The following is a 22,263-nucleotide window of genomic DNA, read 5'->3' on the forward strand; positions in this document are numbered from 1 at the left end:
CATGTCCGTTATGGTTCATATAGACTCCCATGCTAAAGGACAAATTGTTTTCTGAAAGTATCTTAATATTCCAAAAAGCCTTAGTTTCTCCTCTAAATGAAACAGAGCCTTCTAGTGTTAATACTGCTTGCACCAAATCCCTTAGTGTAATTTTTATGGCCAGCTGCACAAGCATGGCCAATGGTGTTATGCCAGAAGAGGCAAACAAGCTAACATTCTGCTTTATCCCAGTATTATGCCAGTCACTTCTGCATATTTTGCAACTCTACCTGATCTGGTTGTTGTCCAGTCTCAGCACCTGCAGATTCTTAAACTGTCGAATGCAGCGAGGCACCTCCTCCAGATGGTTGTTGTCCAATAGGAGCTCAGCAAGTGTGCGATATGTTCCAACGAAAGAAAGTCGCTCGAAACCCTCATCGCCCAGGGCATTGTGGGATAGACGGAGGGACTGCAGGCCGGGCCGCAGGTGACGGAAGATGTTGGGGGGGATGTGACTGACGGTGTTGTGCTGTAGGGTCAGTTGACGGAGCGGGCGGGGCAGATGCATGGGCACAGAGCTCAGGCGGTTATAAGACAGATCCAAGGCTTCCAGGGAGCTGAGGAGAAGAAGCACACAGAGACAATCATGAGTCCCAATGAGAAAGCAACAAAAAGAAAAAATCCACCCTGAGATGCTCTTAAACTGTCATCAGTGTAATTTATTGTTTTGGTGTACCCATTTTCCCTCAACCAGCCTTGTCTACTTCTACTTCAGTTAGCAATTGCCTACATTTCCCAGAATGCCTTTTCAACAACCCCCAGAGCATGTGCCTGAACTTGGTGTATTCAGTATTTCTACAACAGTGATAACGATAGCATAATAAGAACAAGAGAGCAAGTTGTCACACTCCTTACTCAAAACGCAACATGTCTTGTGGCTGCATTGCGTTATGGTCGATTGAGGCTACTGTCGGTGGAGAAAATTGGTATCACTTCCTCTTCTACAATGGATTTTTCCCTGTACGTTGGTGCAAAATGGTGACTCTACAAAGAAGCCTTTGCTCTTTGATTCTGAGGGACTGACACCAAAATCTGACATTTACTGTTGATGTTTTAGATCATTATAAAAATCTTCTGCAATTAAACTCCGTTATAGCTGCGCTGCAAATATTTTAACATGACGTGAAGTTGTGCATGTTCAGCCAGAGAATAAGAAAAACAAATTGGGCCCAGACGTACCAGTGGTTGTTTTTAATAGTGTTGCAGATTGCAGAAAGGTGGAGAAAGAGAGAGAGAGAGAAAAAGAGAGAGTAACACATTCAAACCCCAGAATCGCAGTAAGCTCAGCTGAGGCGGAGGGATGGAGCAGACCCAAGATCTGTCACCTTCCAGAAGTGTTTTACAATGCTCTAGGTTAGATATAATGATGACTGCCCACTTCCACTCTGACTGCAGGGCTTGTGAGTGCAGTGGGCCTCATGTTTTATAGTTACCCTCTGGACTCTTGCATGGTGCTGCTGGGCTCAGCTGGGGAGGCAGGGGACCAGGAGTGCAGAGTGGGAGGCTAGGCTGAGGGGAATCACATGTAGCAGCAGGGGAGAAAATAATGGGGTCTGGGGAGGTACGATGTAAGAGAACATGGAGGTTTGAGGGGGAGTCCGGGGCTGATTTGGGGGGTAAGAAAATGTTTGGTTTTTAGAGTTCCAGAAAGGGGAGAAAGGGAATGAATTGCGGTAATCTGTGGGGATTGCCCTGGGGTTGGTGGAGGATTGCGGGGTTGAGGTGGAGGATAGGGGTTCCATGTTTTTTTTGGAGGGGGGTAAAAGATCCCAGGCAGCTGTTGTGAGTTTACAGCTCACAGTAGGACAGAAAGCTCATTTCCTGTTCTACCATCATTCATAGTCCATGCCAAACAGCCAATGAGCTGAGGACGCCATCAGGTGAGCTGCCAATGGCCACACAGCACAGTGAGATGGAGGACCAATGAGGAGAGTGAGATGAGGGGGACGTGGATGTGGCGGATGCTGCGATTGGCATCTGTTTGACTGATGTTTAACACCTCAGCCTTTCTGCCACTCGTAAAAGTGATTTAATCCATCTTTTGGCCTCTTAAACACATAAGACATCAAGAACTTGTGTTAACTCTCCTCGCTAGTGCTTTGAAGCTCCTGGGTTATATTAGTCATTATTGTTTTTGTGGTTTTTGTGTAGCTATGAGGTAGATGATGAATTGAGAACAATGAAGAGCGGCTAGCATCCTTAACTCAATCAAAACCATTTTAATCTATGATATGGTGAATGATTTCTGATCATCTGTCAGCACGACAGTAAAGATCATGGTTAGCATTTACCTCTTCATACTTTTTGTCCATGAACAATCAATTTGGTAAAACAAGGTCCAGACTTAAGGAAACCTGAAGTAGGTTGCATGCCTCTCTGCTTAACAGAGGTGTAATAAAAACTCACATTAATACAACCATAAACTGTTTTACTGAAAACAAAGTTGGGACACAGGGGAGCGAGCACAATGACAGATTTAACTCAAAACAATCACAATCATATGGGCCAGCCCAGCATGCACATAAAGCTGAAAGAACAAATACACACACACGCATGTGCATGCATAGTCGCATACACCCACAAAAACACATTTAACCGACACGTGTTGCGGTAGTTATGGATAGTTTTCAAAAGTTGGTTTCTGGTCAAAGTCCAAACCCTCAAAAAACTTTACTCTATCGTTTCCTCAGTACCAGTTCTGACCAGTTGTGTTGATTTGTATTCTGAATCCCTGCCAGGAAGTTCAGCAGCAATCCGGCACTACGTAGAACTCCACATGGTATTAATGAACAGAGGGACACACAGTCCTCCTCTCCCAGACCTCTTCCCTACACACTCCCACCCACTGGCACCTACACGCACACGCACATGCACACGCACACACACACGCACACACACACACACACACACACACACACAAACATGCACAAATGTGAAAACAAACACATACATACACACGAACAAAGACACACAGGGATACACACTCAAACGGATAGCCAGGAGGACATGCATACAAACACAAATTCAAAAACTTACACAATCAAATTGGCACACACACACACACACACACACACACACAAGATTCAATTATGATTTCCTTACTAAAAAATTTAAAGAGATGCACACAGCAATTACACAAAAGTAATGTAATTGGGATTGTATTCAAATAAATGTTCTCTCCGCAGGCTGCAGGCCAGGGATATTTCTCCTGCTGTCAAGTGGACGTCATGCTGCAGTGGCTCTTTGTGTGTGTGTGTGTGTGTGTGTGTGTGAGTGTGTGTATGTGTGTGTGTGTGTGTGTGCCTGTGTGTGTGTGTGTGTGAAGGCATGGCCAAGAGTAATCATGGTCCACTCCTCCTCAGGGAGTTGGGATCTAATGAGAACCAGGACACAGAGAGGGTTCGTCGCTCTCTCTCTCTCACATACACACACACGCACACACACACACACACACACACACAGACCCATCTGCGCCGAGCCACCCCATGCCAGCATAACACAAGCAGGCTTACGCAAGTTGGCTCTCTAACCAGGATAGGTAATCTAGCCAGGCAAAGCGGCTATAGCAGACCAAGACTAGACCTGTGGAAGACTGGTGAAACTTCAGAATGATGGATGGTCAATAGCAGAACAAGGTATCAGCTAAATAACATCATATGCTGATGGCTCCTGGATATTCTAAATGATTTATTATGAGCTGATCTCTGGGAATATATTGCACCATTTGTTACAACTGCTGAGAACAAGCCAAAACACATTTGGATTCATTCACACACGAAATATGATTTTAATAATTTACCGCAGCCGTGGCACAGCTTGTGCATCCATGAGTGAATGTGTGTGTGCATGTGTGTGTGCTGTTTACACACAGTCAGTAAGTGAAACTATTGCAGCTGTCAGATGAAAACCTTCATTTACCTCCAAAATCATCAATCAATAAAAATGAATAAAAGAATCAATAAAAGCAGCATTTTTTCAGATTGAAAATGCTGCGTTTTTTTAAATTATACAGTTTGTTTTAACCAAAAGGGCCACATAACCCTGCATTGGCCTAGTTGCAAGTGAGTTTTGATTGCTCTAAGCACCCACACCTCCAGGGTCAATGCTATGTATGTACTGATTGCATGTTTTTTTAACAGGTGTGGAATAGGGTATACAAGATAGTGAACCATATCTATGTGTGTGTGTGTGTATGTGTGTGTGTGTGAGAGAGAGAGAAAGAGATAGAGAGAGAGAGAGAGAGAGAGAGGTGGTGTGTATGTGTGTGTTTTCACAGTTATTTACTTAAGCGATTATGAAACCGATTTGTGCTGGTCTGAAGATAAAAGAGCTTCTGTTACAAGTCTTATCAGTCTCAGACATATCACACACACACACACACACACACTCACTCACTCACTCACATCTTTGGTGTGATGAGCAGTGAACCTGCGTCTCCATGCAGTCAGTCTGAGCCCGCAGCTATGAGAAATCTACAGAAAGATCCAGACCTCTGCAGCACCAGTCTTTCCATCACAGTGACAACTAATTGAAAACAAATGGACAGAAAATATTACTTTCTCAGCACATATTGCCTTCCCATTTACGCACAAAAAAAAACACTTCTTATTAAAAAACAAACAAAAAACATTGCCCATGTAGCTTTTCTGTAAATAGAGTTGCTGAAACATTTCCAAGTCTATTATGTTTAGTTGCAGAACACCAAACAGTATCAAGTACTTCAAGCAGGTAGTCCTATATTAAGATCAAATTTTCCAATAAAAATGATTTACAGCGTAAAATAAAAACAATGTCTGGTGCATCTGAAAAGTCTTGGCTGGCAGCAGCGTGCTGATGTGATCAGTGGAAGTTTGATAGACGGTAGGAGGAGAGGATACGGGTATTAGAGACTGTGATTTGAACTGACAGTTTCATGAGGAGCCAGGAGATGAAGGCAAGTGTGCGCGTGTGTGCGTGTGTTTGTGTGTCTGTGTGTGTGTGTGTTTTCCATGTGCATCTACGTGTATAAAGATGAAAGTAAGGAGGCTGTCAGTTGTGCCCCTAAGGAGAGGCAACTAATTTCACAGCTCTTAGTGCAGCAGCATTTCTGCTCAGATAATTGTACGCTACTGTAGGGTCTGGTTACGTAACACACATGTACCTGGATAGACGCACACATGCACACACACACACACGCACACACACACACACACACACAACAACACAAAAACAATCCTGTACTAACACAGGAATATTATACACACAGAGGAACACAGATCTGGGGCAAGTTTGCTGAAGGAGACTATTAACTGTAATGTAAAACTTATTCTTTAAACTCAGGAAACATAAATTCTAAACACATTACACACTAATACACTAACACACTAATCTAATACACACATCTACTACTTATATGAAAATATTTGCATGGGCACACACTGGGACTGGGCGATATGGTTTTTTGGACATCAATATGGCAATATGGCTTACATATGCAAAATCAAGTTAAGTTAAGTAATAAGTTAAGTGACAAGTTAAGTAATCAAATTGATGTTCATCGAATTGCACTGCATAGTAATGTTAGATGTAATGTTATAATCAATTTAGACAACAGAAGTGTGTATTACAATTTCACAATATCAGCATATGATTCAACTGAAAGACAATAAACGATAATATAATAACGATAATATTGAATTATTGCCCAGCCCTAGCACACATCTCACACACACACACACACACACATACACACTCACCACTGACTGCAGCTGAGTCATGTTAATAAAGTAGATAATAAAGTGTGACACTGGCAGCCTCCACACACCCCCCCGGCCCAGTCTGCCCGAGGTAGATCCAGGTCCAAGCTCTGCTCCCCGGCTCCCTGTAACCTCTAATATCCTCCACTCATACCTCCCGTATCCCAGAATCCCGTATCCCCAGCAGGAGGCAACAATAACACTGGCTCCATGACACGGAACGGAGACGCTCCACTAACCAGAACCAGCACTCTGCACTCTTTATTGTATTGTTAGGCGGATTTACTTTTCATTCTGTTCCTCTCCTTTTCAATGCCTCTCTGTCTATTTCTCCGCGCACCTAGACAGCGCTACATGATTGTGGACACTCACTGTTTCCACAAGTGGTTCAACGTGGAATCGATTATGTTCAGAGAAGTGAATCTACAGAGGTCCATAATAACTTGATCTGTTGGAAATCAGTCATCCGACCACAGGAAGGATTCTTGTTTTACGCCGCTCGGGTCTTGTCCGTGGCCTTTGCCCTTTCCAGCATCGTCTCCCGCTGTGTTTCTGGGGTAATGATTTCGGGTCAAGTTGAATTTGCTTACACCCTGTCTGCGCTACACTGTTGTCTTCGCTGTTCTGAGGGGAGCTTTTAAAATAGCGGGCCTGCTAATAAGCCCGCAGTGCCAATAGGAAGCCCGCTGTTCTGACCGCTAATGAGGTCAAGGGTCAGGCGTCAAATACGTTCGAGTCAAAGGTCAAGTGAAGCTCAGGGTGGCTGACAGGACTAAGGTTTCATGGGAACTCCATTTTAGCTTCACTCAAACTCTTACTTTCCCCACATCATCTCTCTCTGTTCCTCTCTTAATAGTTGTTTTAGTTTCTTTTCCATCTATACTTGCCTGTCTAATCGTTTCTTCCTTATTTTTTCACCTTATATTTCTCCTTCCTCTTCAAAGTAGTCTTTCTAGTACAGTACAATCTAACATCTGTGCTATTGTACTGTCCTCTCGTTCTTCCTTTTTTTCTTTCTCCGTCTCACATTTTCTCTCCGTTTCCCCGAAGCTCCCACTGTGGTTCACTAGGATCCCAGGGAGCAAGGAAAAACCCACTGGAATTCACTATATTTAAACAACACACACATACACATACGTACATACACACACACACACACACACACACACACACACACACACTTGCCCTCAAGCTCTCCCTCAAACGCCTGTTCATCTAAGTACACAAGGTCAGCTGTCACGACTTATATATGTGTGTGCATGCATGTGTCTGCATGTGTGTGTATGTATAAGAGAGAGAGAGAGCGAGAGAGAGAGCGAAAGAGAGAGTGTGCATATGTGTGTCAGAGTGTCAGCCTCAGATATTGATATTGATGACAGGCATGCTAAGAGCTAAAAGTACTGATCTGGCTTGTGTGTGTGTGTATGTGTGTGCGTGTGTGTGTGTGTGTGTGCGTGCGTGCGTGCATGCGTGTCTGCGTGCATGAGTCACAGCGTCAGCCTCAGATATTGATATTGATGACAGGCACACTAAAAGATTACTGATCTGGATTTTCATCAACTTTTGATGAAAATCCATTATTGCAAATCCTGTTAACTGCCACAAGTCCAGTGATAACAGTCAGCTTAGAAAATAGAAAAGAGAGGGAATAAAAATATGAAGTATTTAAAATCTGAAACGTAAGTCTACCCTCTTGTGGCTGGTGAAGGAACTACAGAACATTACATAAAATGGATAACTTTGGGATGAAGTTGACCTGGATAGCTGACTTGGATCAGATTCACCATTTTGACCTACACTATGAATGCTGAAGTTGCACAACTGACCCCAGAACAGTGTTTAGGGGGCAACCACACTCTACTACCCTGCTGACCAGCTGGAAAGACGAGTGGATTAAAAGTTTGATGAATGGACGGATGGATAAATGGATGGATTGGATGGATATTGGACACATACAACTTGATGGAGAGACGTACGTGAGATGGGTCCAGGCCCGGGCGGCGATGCCCTGCTCATGCACCAGGTTGTGACTCAGGTCCAGCGCTCTCAGATGGACACACCCGCTCAGAGCATCTTCTGCCACCTCCTGTATCACATTGTTGCTTATCCTCAGCTCCTATACAAAAACATAGAAATAATGCTTCTTTGCTCAAGACCTGTGTCTCATTTGGGGCAGCAGGGTGACGTAGTCAGCATAGAAAAGACCCCAGTTCAAGGGGGCGGTTTAGCCTAGTAGTGCTTCTAGCTGAAACTACTTCTCCAGGTGTGGAGCAGGCTGACCTGTAGGGATGGAGGGAGGCCCTGGGGGAGGGAGGAGAAGTGGTTGTTGTCCAATCGCAGGTCCAGAATCTTCTCTAGTGGTTCGAAGGCTAAAGGTGACACAATGCCTTCATGGAGACCGTTCTGCTCCAGCTCCAGAGACAACAGGTTTACCACACCTAGCAAGGGAATAATCATCATCATTATCATCGGTGACACCATCATCATGTGCATACAGACACAAGTGACTGTCTCTCTCTCTCTCTCTCTCTCTCTCTCTCTCTCTGTCTCTCTCACACACACACACACTCCTACCTTTGAAGCAGTGAGGGGTGAGTATGCTAAGCGTGTTGTTGTTAATCTTGAGTTCTTCCAAAGATGGCGGCAGTTCTGGGATCCTGGTTAGCTGGTTGCCATCTAGGTTCAGCCTCTTCAGAAAGGTCAAGTTCTACACAACACAAAGGACATAGAATAAGGTCCAGAATAAAATAAGGTGAACAGGCCAGAAAAATACAATAGGATACATACTTGACTTGACTTGACCAACTGTTTATTTTTCCATCCCAGGCAGGACACAACAGAGTTCCCAGAATTGCACCAAATAAAATAGAATAGAATCAAAATAAATAGAATATTAAACCCACACATCTCTTTGCCATCAATCATGCAGTATTTTGGGTAAAGCCACTCTACATGGCTTTTCATTGAGAGCTGATGTGGTTGATTTGTGTCAAGTGAAAGCAGTGGACCGTGTCTCTACCAGGATCCCTCCAGCCAGTCCACCAGCCCTCTGTCATTACTGGGAAATGAGCAGAAGAGGGGGAAAAAAAAATAATTTCTTCCTCTAAAAATAATTTCCTTTTTATCTCCGCATCATTGGCTGAGGCTGTTTTCCAAAAAATCCATCCAGCCAATACTGAGCGAGCAAGTCCATGGTTACGTGGTACAATTGGTCTAAATGTGGTGAAGCGTCTCGGTGTGGTCAGGGTTTGGCCTGTGGTCTCTGCCTCGTGGTCATTGAGAGGCTGCCAGCCGGACGTTATTCTTAGAGATGATTATTTAATGCAACTCTACACTCCTATGGTAACGATACAGGATTTTCATTCATATTGGAATGATAGTAGGCAGCAATACAATGTCTTAAAGCAGGGACAGGTAGACCTAAGTTAAACCCTTCATATAGTGGAGAGACGTACAGTCAACTATGGTGAAACATACAGAATACAGCTGGATGCAGATGGGTAACAGACTGTGGTGTTGAGACTGACAAAGAAGTAGACAGCTGTGGTGGATAGTGGCTATAACATGCACACAGTACAGTGGCACTTACAGACAGGAGGTTTTGGCTGAGTGACTCATCGTCCAGTTTGTTTTGGCTCAGGTCCAGTGTCTCCAGGTTCGGCAGACCAGAGAAACCTTGTGGAGCGACGTGACTGATGTCGTTCTCTGCAAAGACACATCACAGGTCATGTCCGTGTCAACAGACAAGCACTGGCACTGTTAGAGCCATTTCTCTTTTTGTTTTGATAATGGTGTAAATGATAGCGTCAATAGTTTGGGTAATGGCAGCACCTAGTGGTCAAGCAAATTGCTACTGGATGTACAGTTGGAGGATCAAGTTTTGGAGCTTTGCCAGCTTTGATCCAGTTAGACAAGATGAAGGACAAATAGTTTTCAACTGCTTTGCACTTGACATTTTTGCACCATTTCTTTACTTTGGTTTGGATCGTTCTGATGAAAATTCCTTTGATACTTTGAGGCCTGTTTTGTTTTATTTGACCAAAACAGCACATCAGTTTTAAGTTTCATAATTCCTGCAATATACTGCCTACTTCCATTGAGACGTCAAACTGTGTGTAACAGCAAACATCAAATCGTGAGTAAATTTAAATGTATTAAAAAAAAATAGAAGTGCGTTAGACACGTCTACTGGTGCCAAAGTGGCTGTTGGAAACCTTTAGAAATGAGCCACAATAGGTACTATGTAATCAATATCACTGCTATCTCCTTTTTTCCGGTGCCAACTTCTATGCTGTTCCATCCCACGAAGCATAAATATGCTCCTTCGCTACAGTGATTCCCCGATCCCAACACACACACACACACACACACACACACACACACACACACACACACACACACACACCTGCCAGGTCCAGCTTTGTGACCCCCAGGTCAGTGATGATTGGCAGGTGAGTCATGCCAACGCCCCTGCAGCTGATTTGTCCGTTAACAGGCTGACACACGTCAGGAAGAGACTCTGTGAAGTTGGTGAGTGCCTCTGTCTGATTGGTGGGAGGCTCAGTCCCCTCTTCTTCTTCTTCCTCCTCCTCTTCCTCCTCTTCCTAACACAGAATAGATAAAAAAAATAACAATTGGCCATATAAACTCAACTGGGTGAACATGAACTAAAACATACAGTGTTTTATGTTTGTAGAAAACATAGCAAACCCAAACCTCCTCCTCCTCCTCCTCCTCCTCCTCCTCTTCTTCCTCTTCCTCCTCCTCCTCCTCCTCCTCCTCCTCCTCGTCGTCGTCGTCGTCGTCATCATCATCGTCGTCGTCATCATCATCATCATCATCATCCTCTTCCTCTTCTTCTTCTTCTTCCTCCTTCCCTGCTTTCTCTTGATCCATCAACCTGTTCTTCTCAGCATGAAGTTCCTTAAGCACAGCCATCAGAGCGCCGGTCTCCCCTCCAGTCCTGTGCCTCCTCCAGCCTGGTAGGGGGCGCCCCAGCCCCGCCTGCAGCAACAGGGAACCACTTGAACCCACTGCCACCATGTCCCAAAAGAGTAAACCAATGTGCACCACCACACTATCAAACCAGACTATGGTATGGATGAAAAGACCCATATGAAAGGTTATTTTATTATTTTTTATATACTTTATTTGTCATTATACATTTCTATATGCACACAGTAGATAAAAGTAATTGTCTGTTCATACCAGTCTGTATGCAGTGGCCTCCACTGTATCCGCATGTCTCCTCCTCCCCCAGGCTCCTCTCCTCCCTCTACGAGCCTCCAGTTTTATGAAATCAACTCTTTGCTGCTCCCTCTGTTTCTCCTCCTCCGCCTCAGTTTGTGGACGATCATCCTCACCCTCTTCTTCACCCAGAGGAGACCAAAGAAAAAGCAAAGTAGACAAAAAATGCAATCACAAAGAAATTAAGGAAGCTAGACTTCTACTCCTATGTATGGGCCAGTGAAGTGAAAATTATGTGAATTAGTAAAATATGTCAGTACCAAGAGCATAAAGAGAGAGATAGGACACAGAAAACATTTGAAAGACACAATAACAACAATAACTTACCGGTAGGGAGACTTGTAGCTGCTAAATGTTTGTCTGACACGGTCACTACTGGTAGGTGAGTGGCTGCTGTTTCTAACACAGGTGTCCCAACCATGGATACACCCATTTCACCCATGGAGTTCAGGCTTTGTCCTGATAAAATCATAACACTCACACAAACGCACACAGTTGATATCCTTAGCACTTGCATCATTGGAGTTCACCGAATCCAAGGTATTTCAGATGGAGAGTGAAGTCCAAAACCTCTGGAAGTTCAGGACTAAGGGTGGGACTGTCCACAGAGCGAATCCACAGAAAGGGCAGACACGTTTATGCCATGAGTAAGAAACTCCAGCGAGGCAAGTCTGAGGAGCAGTCAAAGTGAGTGTTCACATCAGGAGACAAACCACCAGAAAAACCCTAAAATCTGAGATTAGGAATTATAAAAAAGCAAGAGAGTCTGTACTCTATGTTTCTCTGCTGTGAGTCAATCTAAAGCAAAGCTAAACTCCTGCACCTGCCCAACTCGGAGTGAATGACAAGAATGGAGAGAAAGCAGAAGGACGGGAAGGAATATCTAGGAGGCGGAGAGGTCAAAAAATAAACTCTCACATTGTTAACAAAGGCCTTCGTTCATCGCACCATGAAATACACAGAGCCCCCCCCCTTCTTCTTCTTCTCTCCTCTCCCCCTCATAACGGCCTTATACTAACACTAGGTGGAAAGACCCGGAGAGAGAGAGAGAGTGAGAGAGAGAGAGAGAGAAGAGGGAAAGAAAGTGATATTAAAGTGGATGGGAGACAGAGGAACACAGTGTTAATGATTTCACGTTTGTGATAGACTGTAATCGGCCATATCACTCTCTTTATCATATACATTTTTGATTGACTGTCAGTATTTCTCCTGATTGCATTAGACAAAGGGTTGGCAGACAGAAACAGTTCGGGTTGGAGTCGTCCTTGTTTGGCCAGGCTCCACTGGCATCTATGTATGAAAAGAAATACGGCTACTGAGAAATGAATGATGAGCCTGTCTGTACATACATACATACAGCACACACACACACACACACACACACACACTCTGTAAGGCTTACACATGTACTCTGGTGTGTGTGTGTGCGTCCTCACACTGAACACTGAACCAAGCAGGTGCCACTGGCTGAGTGTTGAGCCCAACTGGGATTTTCACTGTGGGGTGAAACCTGTTGACAGCCTCTCTTTATTTGCTCAGTAACCACACATACACACAGTTTGTCTGTCAAAATGTGTGCGCATGTGGTCATGTCTCAGACAACAGCTACTGTGATTGACAAGATCCATGTTTATAATAATATACATTATTTTTCATTATTATATTAGCAATTGTTAGTGCTATGAATTGGCATACTTGATCGAGAGCCTGGTAATTTTGCTATTGGAGGACAGCTGGTGAGACAGAGACTACAGTGGAATCCAGACACACTCCAAATGGCCCAGCGGACTATTTAACAGTAAACACTGAAACACTTATGTCCTAATGTGCCCTTCCAAGTTAAACAGTGATGAGTCCACAATACAATTAATATAAATCCTGACAGGAACATGCAGTAATCCACTGACCACCTTCAGCCTCCTCCTTAACCTCAGTCTGACACGACTCCCCGGATTAGCACTTTCCACTGCAGAAAATGGAGCTGAGGTCTAGGATACTTCCAACATAAATACCTGAACTTGTTTCCTCCTCTTGGCCCCCAGTCAGTTTGTCCAAATAAAACAAACTTTTTTTTAAAAGAGTATATGGGTGTATGTATGTTTCCACCTGTGACCTGTTGCACCTCTGTCCTTGATAGGGACTTTTCTGCATCATTAGCCTTGTTTTCCCACTCATAGGGTGAATGTGGCCTAGACAGTCTGACCACTACTATTGCCAGGCCTATAACATGTATGACACTTACCTGCAGAAACCACTCGCCACACAAACATTTCTATTACTCAATATCTTGCAGTGAGGGAAGAAAAAACAAAACAGAAAGAGACAACCACTGGCATGGTGTCAAATTTTTTTATTTTTTATTTCAGCACACCACAGCAATGCTAATGGGTTGACACAGGTGAAACAGTTCATTATTCATATACGGTTCGCTACCACAGTTCCAGTGATAAAGGCTGTGACAGAACACCAACAAAAATTATCCTCCATATTAGCTTGATGAGAACCTGTGTAACAGTGCTTCATAGAAAGTCCGGAGATGACACTTATACAGAGGAAACATGGGGCATGGATGAGAGGAATGTGGAAGAGAAATGAATGCACAGGAAGTAGTGGCCTGACAGACACACCGGATCACAACATGGCCTGGATGGACTGCTGGTATGGCAATACAGGTTTCAAACCAAACCCTCAGCATACTACATTTACAGTATTTGGTGATGCTGTATCTGTGAGCTGTTGGCAAGACACCATTCAGAAACACACAATGACATGGGATACAAAACAGGAATGTCGTTAGGCAGGAAGAGAACATAACCCATCTAGAGCAGAGGGTGCTGGAAGGTGCATACATGGGGAAGTTTAGTGGGAGCAGTATTAGGACTACAGGGTTAAACACTACACTCTTGTCCCATTCCTCTCCCTCTGATAGTCAGCTAGCACTACTAGAGGTGAGATCAACACACTGCACTCGAGTCGGAAGCCACGAGACGGCACTACAGCATAAACGAGTTTACAGTTCTGCATGCGACAGTGCCAGGTAGCTTGTAGGTTGAGTTGTGGAGAAAGTTTACCGAGAAGGGAACAGAGCAAAGAGAGGGAGAGCAGGTGTACTCCTTAGTTTGCAAAGGTCTGACGCACGGCCTGGGCGATGCTCTTGGCGCTGATGCCGAAGATGTCCAGCAGCTCCTGGGGCTTCCCGCTGCGGGGCACGCCACTCACTGCCAGCCGTGTCACCACGATGCCAGGCTCCTCGCCCACCGCTGCTAGCACGGCCTCACCAAGACCACCTGAGCACAGGACAGGTGGATCGTAAGCGGTGCACTAACAACATCCAAACAATGCATGTACACAATATGCTTTGGTGTAAATACACTGGCCACGTGAACGAGTGGCCAATCACTATCCACTCAAGCACAAACGGAAAGCAACCCACCCTCTTTGTAGTGGTCCTCCACGGTGATGATCCTTCCTCCTGTGGCTCTGGCGTTGGTCAAGATGGTGGAGGCATCCAGGGGCTTGATGGTGAACGGGTCAATCACACGGATGTTTTTCCCTACAAGACATTAGGAACCCATTAGTTTAGTAGAGACGTGTATTAGGTTGGACCATCTGACTGAGCAGCAGATGACACCATCTCCTGAGTTAGCAAGCACTGACGTCATAGGTGGTAGTTATGAGATGTAGACCTCTGGTTGTAATTATTATATCTGTCCACTAGAGGGCAATCTGAGCTTACCCTCGCCGGCCAGGGTATCAGCAGCAGTGAGAGCCTCATGCAGAGTCACACCGGCACCAATCACTGTCACCTGGTCAGTGTCAGACTGGCGCACCACCTGCAGACAGATACACACAAACAGTTGCTTTCTATCCTCAACCAATGTTGATGGTGTTCCATTCTCATCTCTTATTGGCTATAGCCACTATTTGCATTAATAATATTTATCCATCTATCCCCAGAGTTCAGTTTTTTGTAAAATCATCATGGAATCATCATGCATCTTTACCTTGGCCAAGCCCACTTCAAACTTCTCATCTGGGGAGTAGAGGACCTTGGTTTCTGGTCTGCTGGTACGGATGAAACAGATGCCCTGATAATAAACAGCAACAAGTTAGAACATAAACACTAAGGAATGTTGCGCCCACACCCCTGCTAAGCCAAGCTGCCAGCCAGAAGTACCGACCTTGGTGTTGGCTGCCAGCTCCACGGCCCGCTCTGTGGACACCGCATCACTGGGGTAGAACACGGTGCATGTTGGGATAGCACGGAACATGGCCAGGTCCTCCAGGGCCATCTGGGAGGGGCCGTCCTCACCTGAGGGGCAGAGAGATTGGTTTGTAGATGGAGCACACTTGGTTTGTCTCACACATTACTAGTAGAGCCCAAAAGGAAAGCTTACCAATGGAGACTCCGCAGTGAGACCCCACCAGGTTGACGTTGGACTGGGAGATTGCGCCCATACGGATCTGGTCATAGGCTCTGGAGAAGAAGGCTGCAAATGTGCTGGCGAATGCAACCGTGCGGTCACGGGTGGCACAGCCAATGGCCACGCTCACCTGCAGCAACATCAAAAAGACATCAGTAGTAGGGGTTAGTCTTAATGGCAGTGGATGTGATTAGGCAAATGTCTAGGTGTGGAGGCTCAGTGAACTGGCCACAAGTTGCAAGGATCAGTGGAGGGATTGGGATTATTGGGCCAGAGAATGAATAGCAACAGATTAGACAAATTTGGAGCAGATTATGGTTGTGAACAGTATAGAGCAAGCCAGAGATCATCCCTCTTCCTTGACAGTTATTAGGCTTGACGAGCCAGAGTTGAAGTTTGACTTATGCAAGAGCTGGAGGCCTTTTTGCCTTTGAACATCTTTAAATAAATAAATAAATAAATAAATAGGGCATGACTGTATTCTTGCAAATCAGGCAAGATTTGCAACATCCATGCAATGACACAACTCATCTGCTGTGAAACCTTTAGAATGCTTGTGGTTTCATTTCAATTACACAATGAAGAAAAACAACTTGCAATCTCTTCAATAGAGGAAACTGCATTTAAAAAAAGGTTGAGAGGCATGCAATCAGAGTATTCACCACAACCCCCCTGATACTACAGCAAGTATTCTGTACCATGTTCTGTTCAGCGATGAAGCACTCAATGTAGCGGTCGGGAAAGGCCTTCTTGAAGGTCTCTGAGAACGTGGAGTTTTTGGTGTCTCCGTCAAGGGCCACCACTCTCTGGCTGGACTGGCCCAGCTTGGCCAGGGCCACACCGTACACACGCCTCGTTGCCATCTGACAGGGCAGGATGAAGAGAAAGGGTGAGAAGGGGGTTTTAATATACAGGTCATTCTGTAGTCCTAGGACCCCAACTGCTTACATGTTTAGTCACTACTGCAAACCAATATGCCATATGTAGGTTAGTAAGACTTATCTAATCTCAGGTGTTGATAACGGTCAGTAGGAGCCAAGGCCATCACCCACTTTGTCAACAGAAATTTTTGCTCTAAAAACACACGGGTTCAGCTATGTCACTGAACTTAACCTACTGTCCGTTCATTGATGGTTGACAGCGCTTTGGCCCCACTATACAATTACTACGCATGCTCACTAAAATCTAATCTGCCTACCCTAGCTTGCACTGAGGAAAAGGACATACAGAACTACTGAGGACTAAATTCAGTCACATGGCATTAGAGCAGTACCATGTCTCCCTTTTTGTAGGCTGGGGGTGCAGACAGGGAGATGGTGGAGAGGTCTGCAGGGGCTGCGTCCTCAGCGGGCAGCTCAGGGCTGAGGGTTTTGTTGGGGACCTGGATCTGAGCCTTTAGGTCATTCAAGAGATCATCCACGCGATCCTTAGGGATGGGCTTGCCGTGCCAATTGTCAAGGTCCTCAATGTCTACAGCCAAGGGAAGATGTACAACAAGTGTTACAAATCAATTCAGAGCATAACATTTCTGTATGGTGAATAAAATTTTTACAGTATGGACAGATTCACTCACTTTTGAGTCCTTTGCCCTTGAAGGTCTTGGCAACAATGCAGGTGGGCTTGCCCTTGACCTGCTGAGCCTGCCAGAAAGCCTTGCACAGCTCCTCAACGTCATGGCCATCCACCACATACGTGTTCCACCTACACAAAACATGGCTCAAGTTAGACAGAATACCCACCATTGCAAAAAATATTAACTCAAAACAATAGCACAACACTAGAGATATTAACTTCTGACAAAACATGTTAAGCATCAACCTTATTAACTTAGTGAAAGCAAGCATAGATAGAAAGAAGCGATGAAGAGGGTATAGGACAGGGGCAGTCCGCCACATCAACATCTATTAAATGTCAAAATGTCTGCTGGGAACTTAGATAAAAGTGGAAGGAGAGAGTGAAGAAAACCCTTGGTGGCAAGTCAATATGTTAAGAGTTGCTGTAGTAAAAGTGTGGAGCTGGGCACTGACCCAAAGCCTTCACAGCGCTTGCGGTAGGTTTCCATGTCGTGCTTCAGGGGTGCAGCCTCACTCTGACCAAGCCGGTTGACGTCGAGGATAGCCACCAGGTTGTCCAGCTGGTAGTAGGAGGCGAAGGCCATGGCCTCCCACACAGAGCCCTCTGAACACTCTCCATCACCCAGCAGGCAGTACACACGGTAACTACAATAAAATGAAAGGAGGATAAAGGGGAAATATTAGCATCGCTCTTCAAACAACAAGGAACCTCACAGTGGTTATTGTAGGACAAATGAAGAAATGTCAGTTTTGGAGAAGTGAGTTAGACTACACAAAAAGGAAAGCAAACTAGGGCGGGTCAGACTAAAGCACCAGTCTTCAATAAATGCTTGCCATGCTGTCAGGAAGCTGTGTACACTAGGCGTTGGGGCATTATACACATGAAGATGAGGGATCCCACACACACAACCCCAAAAAGCATCATCATCCAGAACACTTCACTATAAATACAATCACAAAATAGGAGTCTTCAGTCTTGAGCCCATTCACACTACCAACCATCAAGCTCAACAGTCAGGATAGTCCAGTCGGGTGTAGAATCGGTGTTAAAATAGTCTAGTGTGACCTATCCTTAAGAAGCCATGAATCAGCATTAAGTAGTTTAGGTACTGTAGCTAGAGCATTACTCTGTTGCAGTACTACTACTTATTGGCCTCATCACAGCAGGCACTAGCCAGGGAGTGATTTAATACCATTACAACTAGACTACTAATGATATATCCAATAAAGTGAGATTACAGTGCATCAGGCGCCATTTCAAAGCAAGATATTTACTAGTTAGGAGAGTACCTCTTCTGTTTCATGTGCTGAAATTAACAGGGGCTAGCCTAACCTCAGTGGCAGTGAAGGCATGCAAATCATTTTAAACCTGTGTGCAACACCTCCGTACACGTGATGTTCCATATTTACAGAAAACTGTGGCTGTCAAAGGGTCCCTCCTGTTCTTTAAACACACCCACTATAAACTCACTACACTGTAAAGGGAATTCTTCAGACTTAAGGACAGAATTAACCTGTGGAAGAGATTCTTTGGATCAAAAAATACCAATTACAAAAAATAGGAATAATGGAATTCCATCTCTCTCTTCAACCAAGTCCATGCCATACAGTTCACTTGTTTGTGTGCATCCTCACCTGGATTTGTCAAAGTTTTTCCCAGTGTAGGCCATCCCGCAGGCAGCACCTAGACCCTGCCCCAGAGATCCAGTAGCCACATCAACAAAAGCCAGTTTCTGGTGGAGAGAGAAAAGACAAGATAAAATTGATACCCATTATAGAATGACACCAAACAAAATATGGTGGACATGTTACTGTGGGGAGACATGCAAGTAACAAGGCCAATTAACAGGAACTGAAAAGGGATTGCCGACTCACTGGTGTGGGATGCCCCTCCAGTTCACAGTCGATCTTGCGCAGGTTGAGCAGCTCAGACTCCTTCACGTAGCCTGCCTCTGCCCAGGCTGCATACAGGATAGGTGCAGCATGACCCTGGAGCCAGAAAACAACTTTATGAACACTGTTTGTACCCAATCTGAGGTGCATTGGCCGACTTCATAATAGTGATCTACATCATAACATTAAGTAGATGTGTGCCGACCTTTGACATGACAAAGCGGTCGTTACACTGGTTGCGAGGGTCACTGGATTTGTAGCGCATGGTGTGGAAGAACAGCACAGACATGAGCTCTGCTGCGCTGCAGCATGATGTGGGGTGACTGAGGAGAGAGGAAGAGAAAGCCAGTTGGCGACAGTTCACAAGAACAAACAAGCTTTTGTTAGGACACCCACACACTCATGCACGTGTTACTGCATTCAAGAATCCTGAACTTTGGCCTTTATAGATAATTGAAGACCACTGCCAGCACAATCGGGATGTTAAAAAATATTTAAGTGTTTTGGTATAACATCACAAGACCCACTTCTCAAATCAGTGATTCCAGGCAAACATGACATCTTCACACAAACTTTAATTGATAGATTAGACCAAACCAAGCAATGACAAATGTTTGAAGACATAGCCTCCTGTCTAGTGGGATTAGGAATAACACTGCCATGTCAATCAGATCCTTGTTATTCTGTACCATGTTCATCCAGAGTTATGTCGCACTTCAGGGCCTTTAAATCACATTTAACCCTAAGGAGATGAGCAAAGTAATCTTGTGAAACAGTTAGTTGCTGAACAGCGGTCCGAATATTGTAATCGACAGGTTTAGAAATCCCACATGCGTTGCCCAATGGCAGTTCATCTTCCCTATATGGGTTAATCTGAAAATGTCAACATTTCACTCACTCTGGGAGCACACTAGGTTATCCTATTTAAATGATGATGTTGGTCAGTGTTAAAAAATTGCATTCCAGAAACATTCAGCAATCTGTTGCTCGGTTTACCCCTTGTCCTTCCATTGAGAGATAACCTGCTGAGAAATAAATTGATGTAAATCTCATTAATGCCACTGATGTGAAAGCAAGTGTCAAAGTCAGGTGTTTTGTTCCATTTCATTAAGGGAATGAGCCACAGTAGATGTTGAGTGTAGCGGTGTCACGTTTTAATGACATCCTTCACTGAATAGAGGGAAACATAAGTATCAGACCATTTCTAGATGGTGTGATTCTACTGACAGGACGGTGTCCAGGACAGTCAGGATGAAATTCATCCATTTCCTTGTACAGTGCTAGAAGGAAGTGATAAAAACAGGTTTCCCAACAAACACGCTTCTTTTTTGGAAGTTGCGGTTGCATCATTAGATGACAATTTCACAATATAGGATTTCTTGGAGGAAGTAATGCAAATACAATGACATCTCATACTGAATGTGAACTGCCCTACCAGGTGATTGACAGATAATATGCATGAAAGACAAGCCAACAAGGAAACTTTTCACATCACCACAAAAGATGATCAGTGTTTGGCCATGCTCCAGTTAACAATGGAGCATGTGTTGTTCCAAAACATTCATATTAAAAAAGGGCAGGCCTAACATTTCTGCTATGCCTATGGGAGTATTGGCATTTAACTTAAGATGAAGCAATACTACAAGTGTCCTTTGACCAGCCATTTGGTGTCTAGGTATGTCAGTGATGTATTCCTAGTAAACCAATAGGGGTATCTGGGGATAATTGTGTGGCTGACTGGCATTTTACAATGTACTTCTGCAGCTGCAACTTTAAATCTGAGCATCAAACCCACGAGACTTGCGCTCTCCCACGACCATGTGACTTCAGTTAGGGAAACAGCGCCAGTGCTAAAATAAAAAAGCTGGTCATATATGTAAACCACAGGTGATTGTGTCGTTGAAATTGCGGTGTTATAAAAAATGAGTTTGCCAACACTGACGGGCTCTAATCCAAGTTTGTAACACGGGCGGAGCGACGCATTTGATTTACAGCAACGTCTCAACACACCCACAAAATGGCAAGCTAACGTTAGCCATTTAGCATAGACTGATAGATAACCTGGAAAGTAACTTATAAGGTTAATAGATAAGGTTACATAATTACTAGCTACCGATAGCTTTGTTTCCTGCTGTAGCTCTTTATTCGAAACCGCGTGAAGATAATCTGCACGTGCAGCAAGGCCACGCAGGTGGAGCGTGACGTGCTCAATGCCTCTCTACCGGGCCGTCGGCTCCAATGCACATTATGTACTATTATCTCGTCTGTCCCCACGGTGATTCTCGCTAAATCTAGCAAACATTCATAACTTTTAACAACTTACCCGGAGTTAGAGGCGCATGTTGCCTTGATGGAATTGATCCTGAGCTTGTTAGCGACATCTTTCAGCCCCTGCAGAGTTTTCTCATCGGGTTTGTGATAGCTAGTCATGTTTTCTTGATGTTTGAGTCGCGTCAACTTGATGAAAGTTAACCACGGTGAGTTCGATCACACAGTTGATTCCCGGTATAGTCAGTTGGAGGCTGCGCCACGCCGCTGACAGCTGCTCAGAGCAAGTTCAACCACCGAGGCGGAGGAGAGAGGGGCTTTATGTCTCCGTGAGGAACCACTCCCACCAAGTTTAGTCATTGGAGGAATCGTGGTGGCGCAAGTTGCGCAGGAAAAAAAGGGATGCCGCTTTCAGCAGCTCTTTTCAGCTCACACAAGATACTGATCTTCGGTTAGTTTTGATATGTTTAAGTTATCAGCAGATCACCAATCACTTAATAAAGAAGAACATGGGCTGTCAGTACTGAACCTAAAAAATGAACCCGGACTATCAAGAAATGTACAGTGCAGAAAAATATAGACGAAGTCATATGTCTATGAGGAAATAAAAAGATGTAAAAGTGCACCAACACTTCCAAGACTCACAGACTTACAAGACGAGAAAACTATGCACTCTGTCTGAGTTGATTTACTACCAGACTGGTGCAACAGCAGATGAATGGCGTGGAACGTAATGCTATTACGACATCTGATGACTGCTATTAAAGAGACTGTAACCATGGTATTATACTTAAGAGAAATGTATAACCCTGTAATGCACATACTCTGTAATTTGGTGGTTTGACAAAACGGTGCACCTCACCAGACACCTCCAACACCTACTTTTTGTTGGCGCTGTCCCTTTAAGCCAGACAGAAGTGTGTCTGGATGGCTGCCAACAGGGAAATGGTGGCAAATTTTGCTCTCTCATTCTTACTCAGGGAAACTCTGGATAGTTTAGTAACACAAGGCTCAGATATACCCCATCTGCTTTCTTATTCCTTAGTAACTAAAACATTGGCTGCTAAAACCTTAAATGTGTAG

The 22,263-nt window shown here is 44.5% G+C and overlaps 2 protein-coding genes across 4 annotated transcripts; both read right to left on the reverse strand.

Annotated features, from left to right (window-relative positions):
* Window positions 1-265: 265 nt before the first annotated feature.
* Window positions 266-11,442, reverse strand: LOC139641695 (extracellular matrix protein 2-like). The gene is made up of 9 exons (XM_071516242.1): window positions 11,349-11,442; window positions 10,983-11,143; window positions 10,485-10,778; window positions 10,180-10,378; window positions 9,364-9,479; window positions 8,349-8,481; window positions 8,055-8,212; window positions 7,751-7,890; window positions 266-596 (listed from the first exon to the last, which is right to left on the reverse strand). Exons 1-9 carry the CDS (start codon window positions 11,440-11,442, stop codon window positions 266-268), a joined length of 1,626 nt encoding a protein of 541 aa, XP_071372343.1.
* Window positions 11,443-13,356: 1,914 nt separating this feature from the next.
* Window positions 13,357-21,499, reverse strand: LOC139641710 (transketolase-like). Of its 3 annotated transcripts, none has more exons than XM_071516263.1 (14): window positions 21,236-21,499; window positions 19,431-19,438; window positions 19,118-19,209; window positions 18,655-18,752; window positions 17,473-17,664; window positions 17,019-17,146; window positions 16,719-16,915; window positions 16,144-16,308; window positions 15,419-15,575; window positions 15,203-15,333; window positions 15,026-15,109; window positions 14,758-14,854; window positions 14,455-14,574; window positions 13,357-14,308 (listed from the first exon to the last, which is right to left on the reverse strand). In XM_071516263.1, exons 1-14 carry the CDS (start codon window positions 21,340-21,342, stop codon window positions 14,136-14,138), a joined length of 1,749 nt encoding a protein of 582 aa, XP_071372364.1. In that variant the 5' UTR covers window positions 21,343-21,499; the 3' UTR covers window positions 13,357-14,135. The 3 variants fall into 3 exon arrangements, with proteins under 3 accessions (XP_071372364.1, XP_071372361.1, XP_071372363.1); XM_071516260.1 differs by lacking the exon at window positions 19,431-19,438 and adding an exon at window positions 18,895-19,008 and having other exon boundaries at window positions 19,118-19,235; window positions 21,236-21,493; XM_071516262.1 differs by lacking the exon at window positions 19,431-19,438 and having other exon boundaries at window positions 19,118-19,235; window positions 21,236-21,493.
* Between the last annotated feature and the right edge of the window lie 764 nt (window positions 21,500-22,263).

This window comes from Centroberyx affinis, unplaced genomic scaffold (genome assembly GCF_046629955.1).
Source record: "Centroberyx affinis isolate AG114_WGS23_722 - 3 ecotype Tasmania unplaced genomic scaffold, CSIRO-AGI_Caff_v1 ptg000396l_1, whole genome shotgun sequence".
Lineage (NCBI taxonomy): Eukaryota > Metazoa > Chordata > Actinopteri > Beryciformes > Berycidae > Centroberyx > Centroberyx affinis.

Bases quoted from the DNA above. Each gene is read 5' to 3' on its own strand.
- LOC139641695 (XM_071516242.1), bottom strand. From the start codon at position 11,442: ATGGTTGGGACACCTGTGTTAGAAACAGCAGCCACTCACCTACCAGTA. The intron at 11,144-11,348 runs GTAAGTTATTGT...CTCTGGGTGAAG, and splicing joins AGCTACAAGTCTCCCTACCG to AAGAGGGTGAGGATGATCGT. The intron at 7,891-8,054 runs GTCAGCCTGCTC...GTTTTTGTATAG, and splicing joins GCCTCCCTCCATCCCTACAG to GAGCTGAGGATAAGCAACAA.
- LOC139641710 (XM_071516260.1), bottom strand. From the start codon at position 21,342: ATGACTAGCTATCACAAACCCGATGAGAAAACTCTGCAGGGGCTGAAA. The intron at 19,009-19,117 runs GTCGGCACACAT...TTCTGGCTCCAG, and splicing joins ACCGCTTTGTCATGTCAAAG to GGTCATGCTGCACCTATCCT. The intron at 17,665-18,654 runs GTGAGGATGCAC...ATTTTATTGTAG, and splicing joins AAAAACTTTGACAAATCCAG to TTACCGTGTGTACTGCCTGC.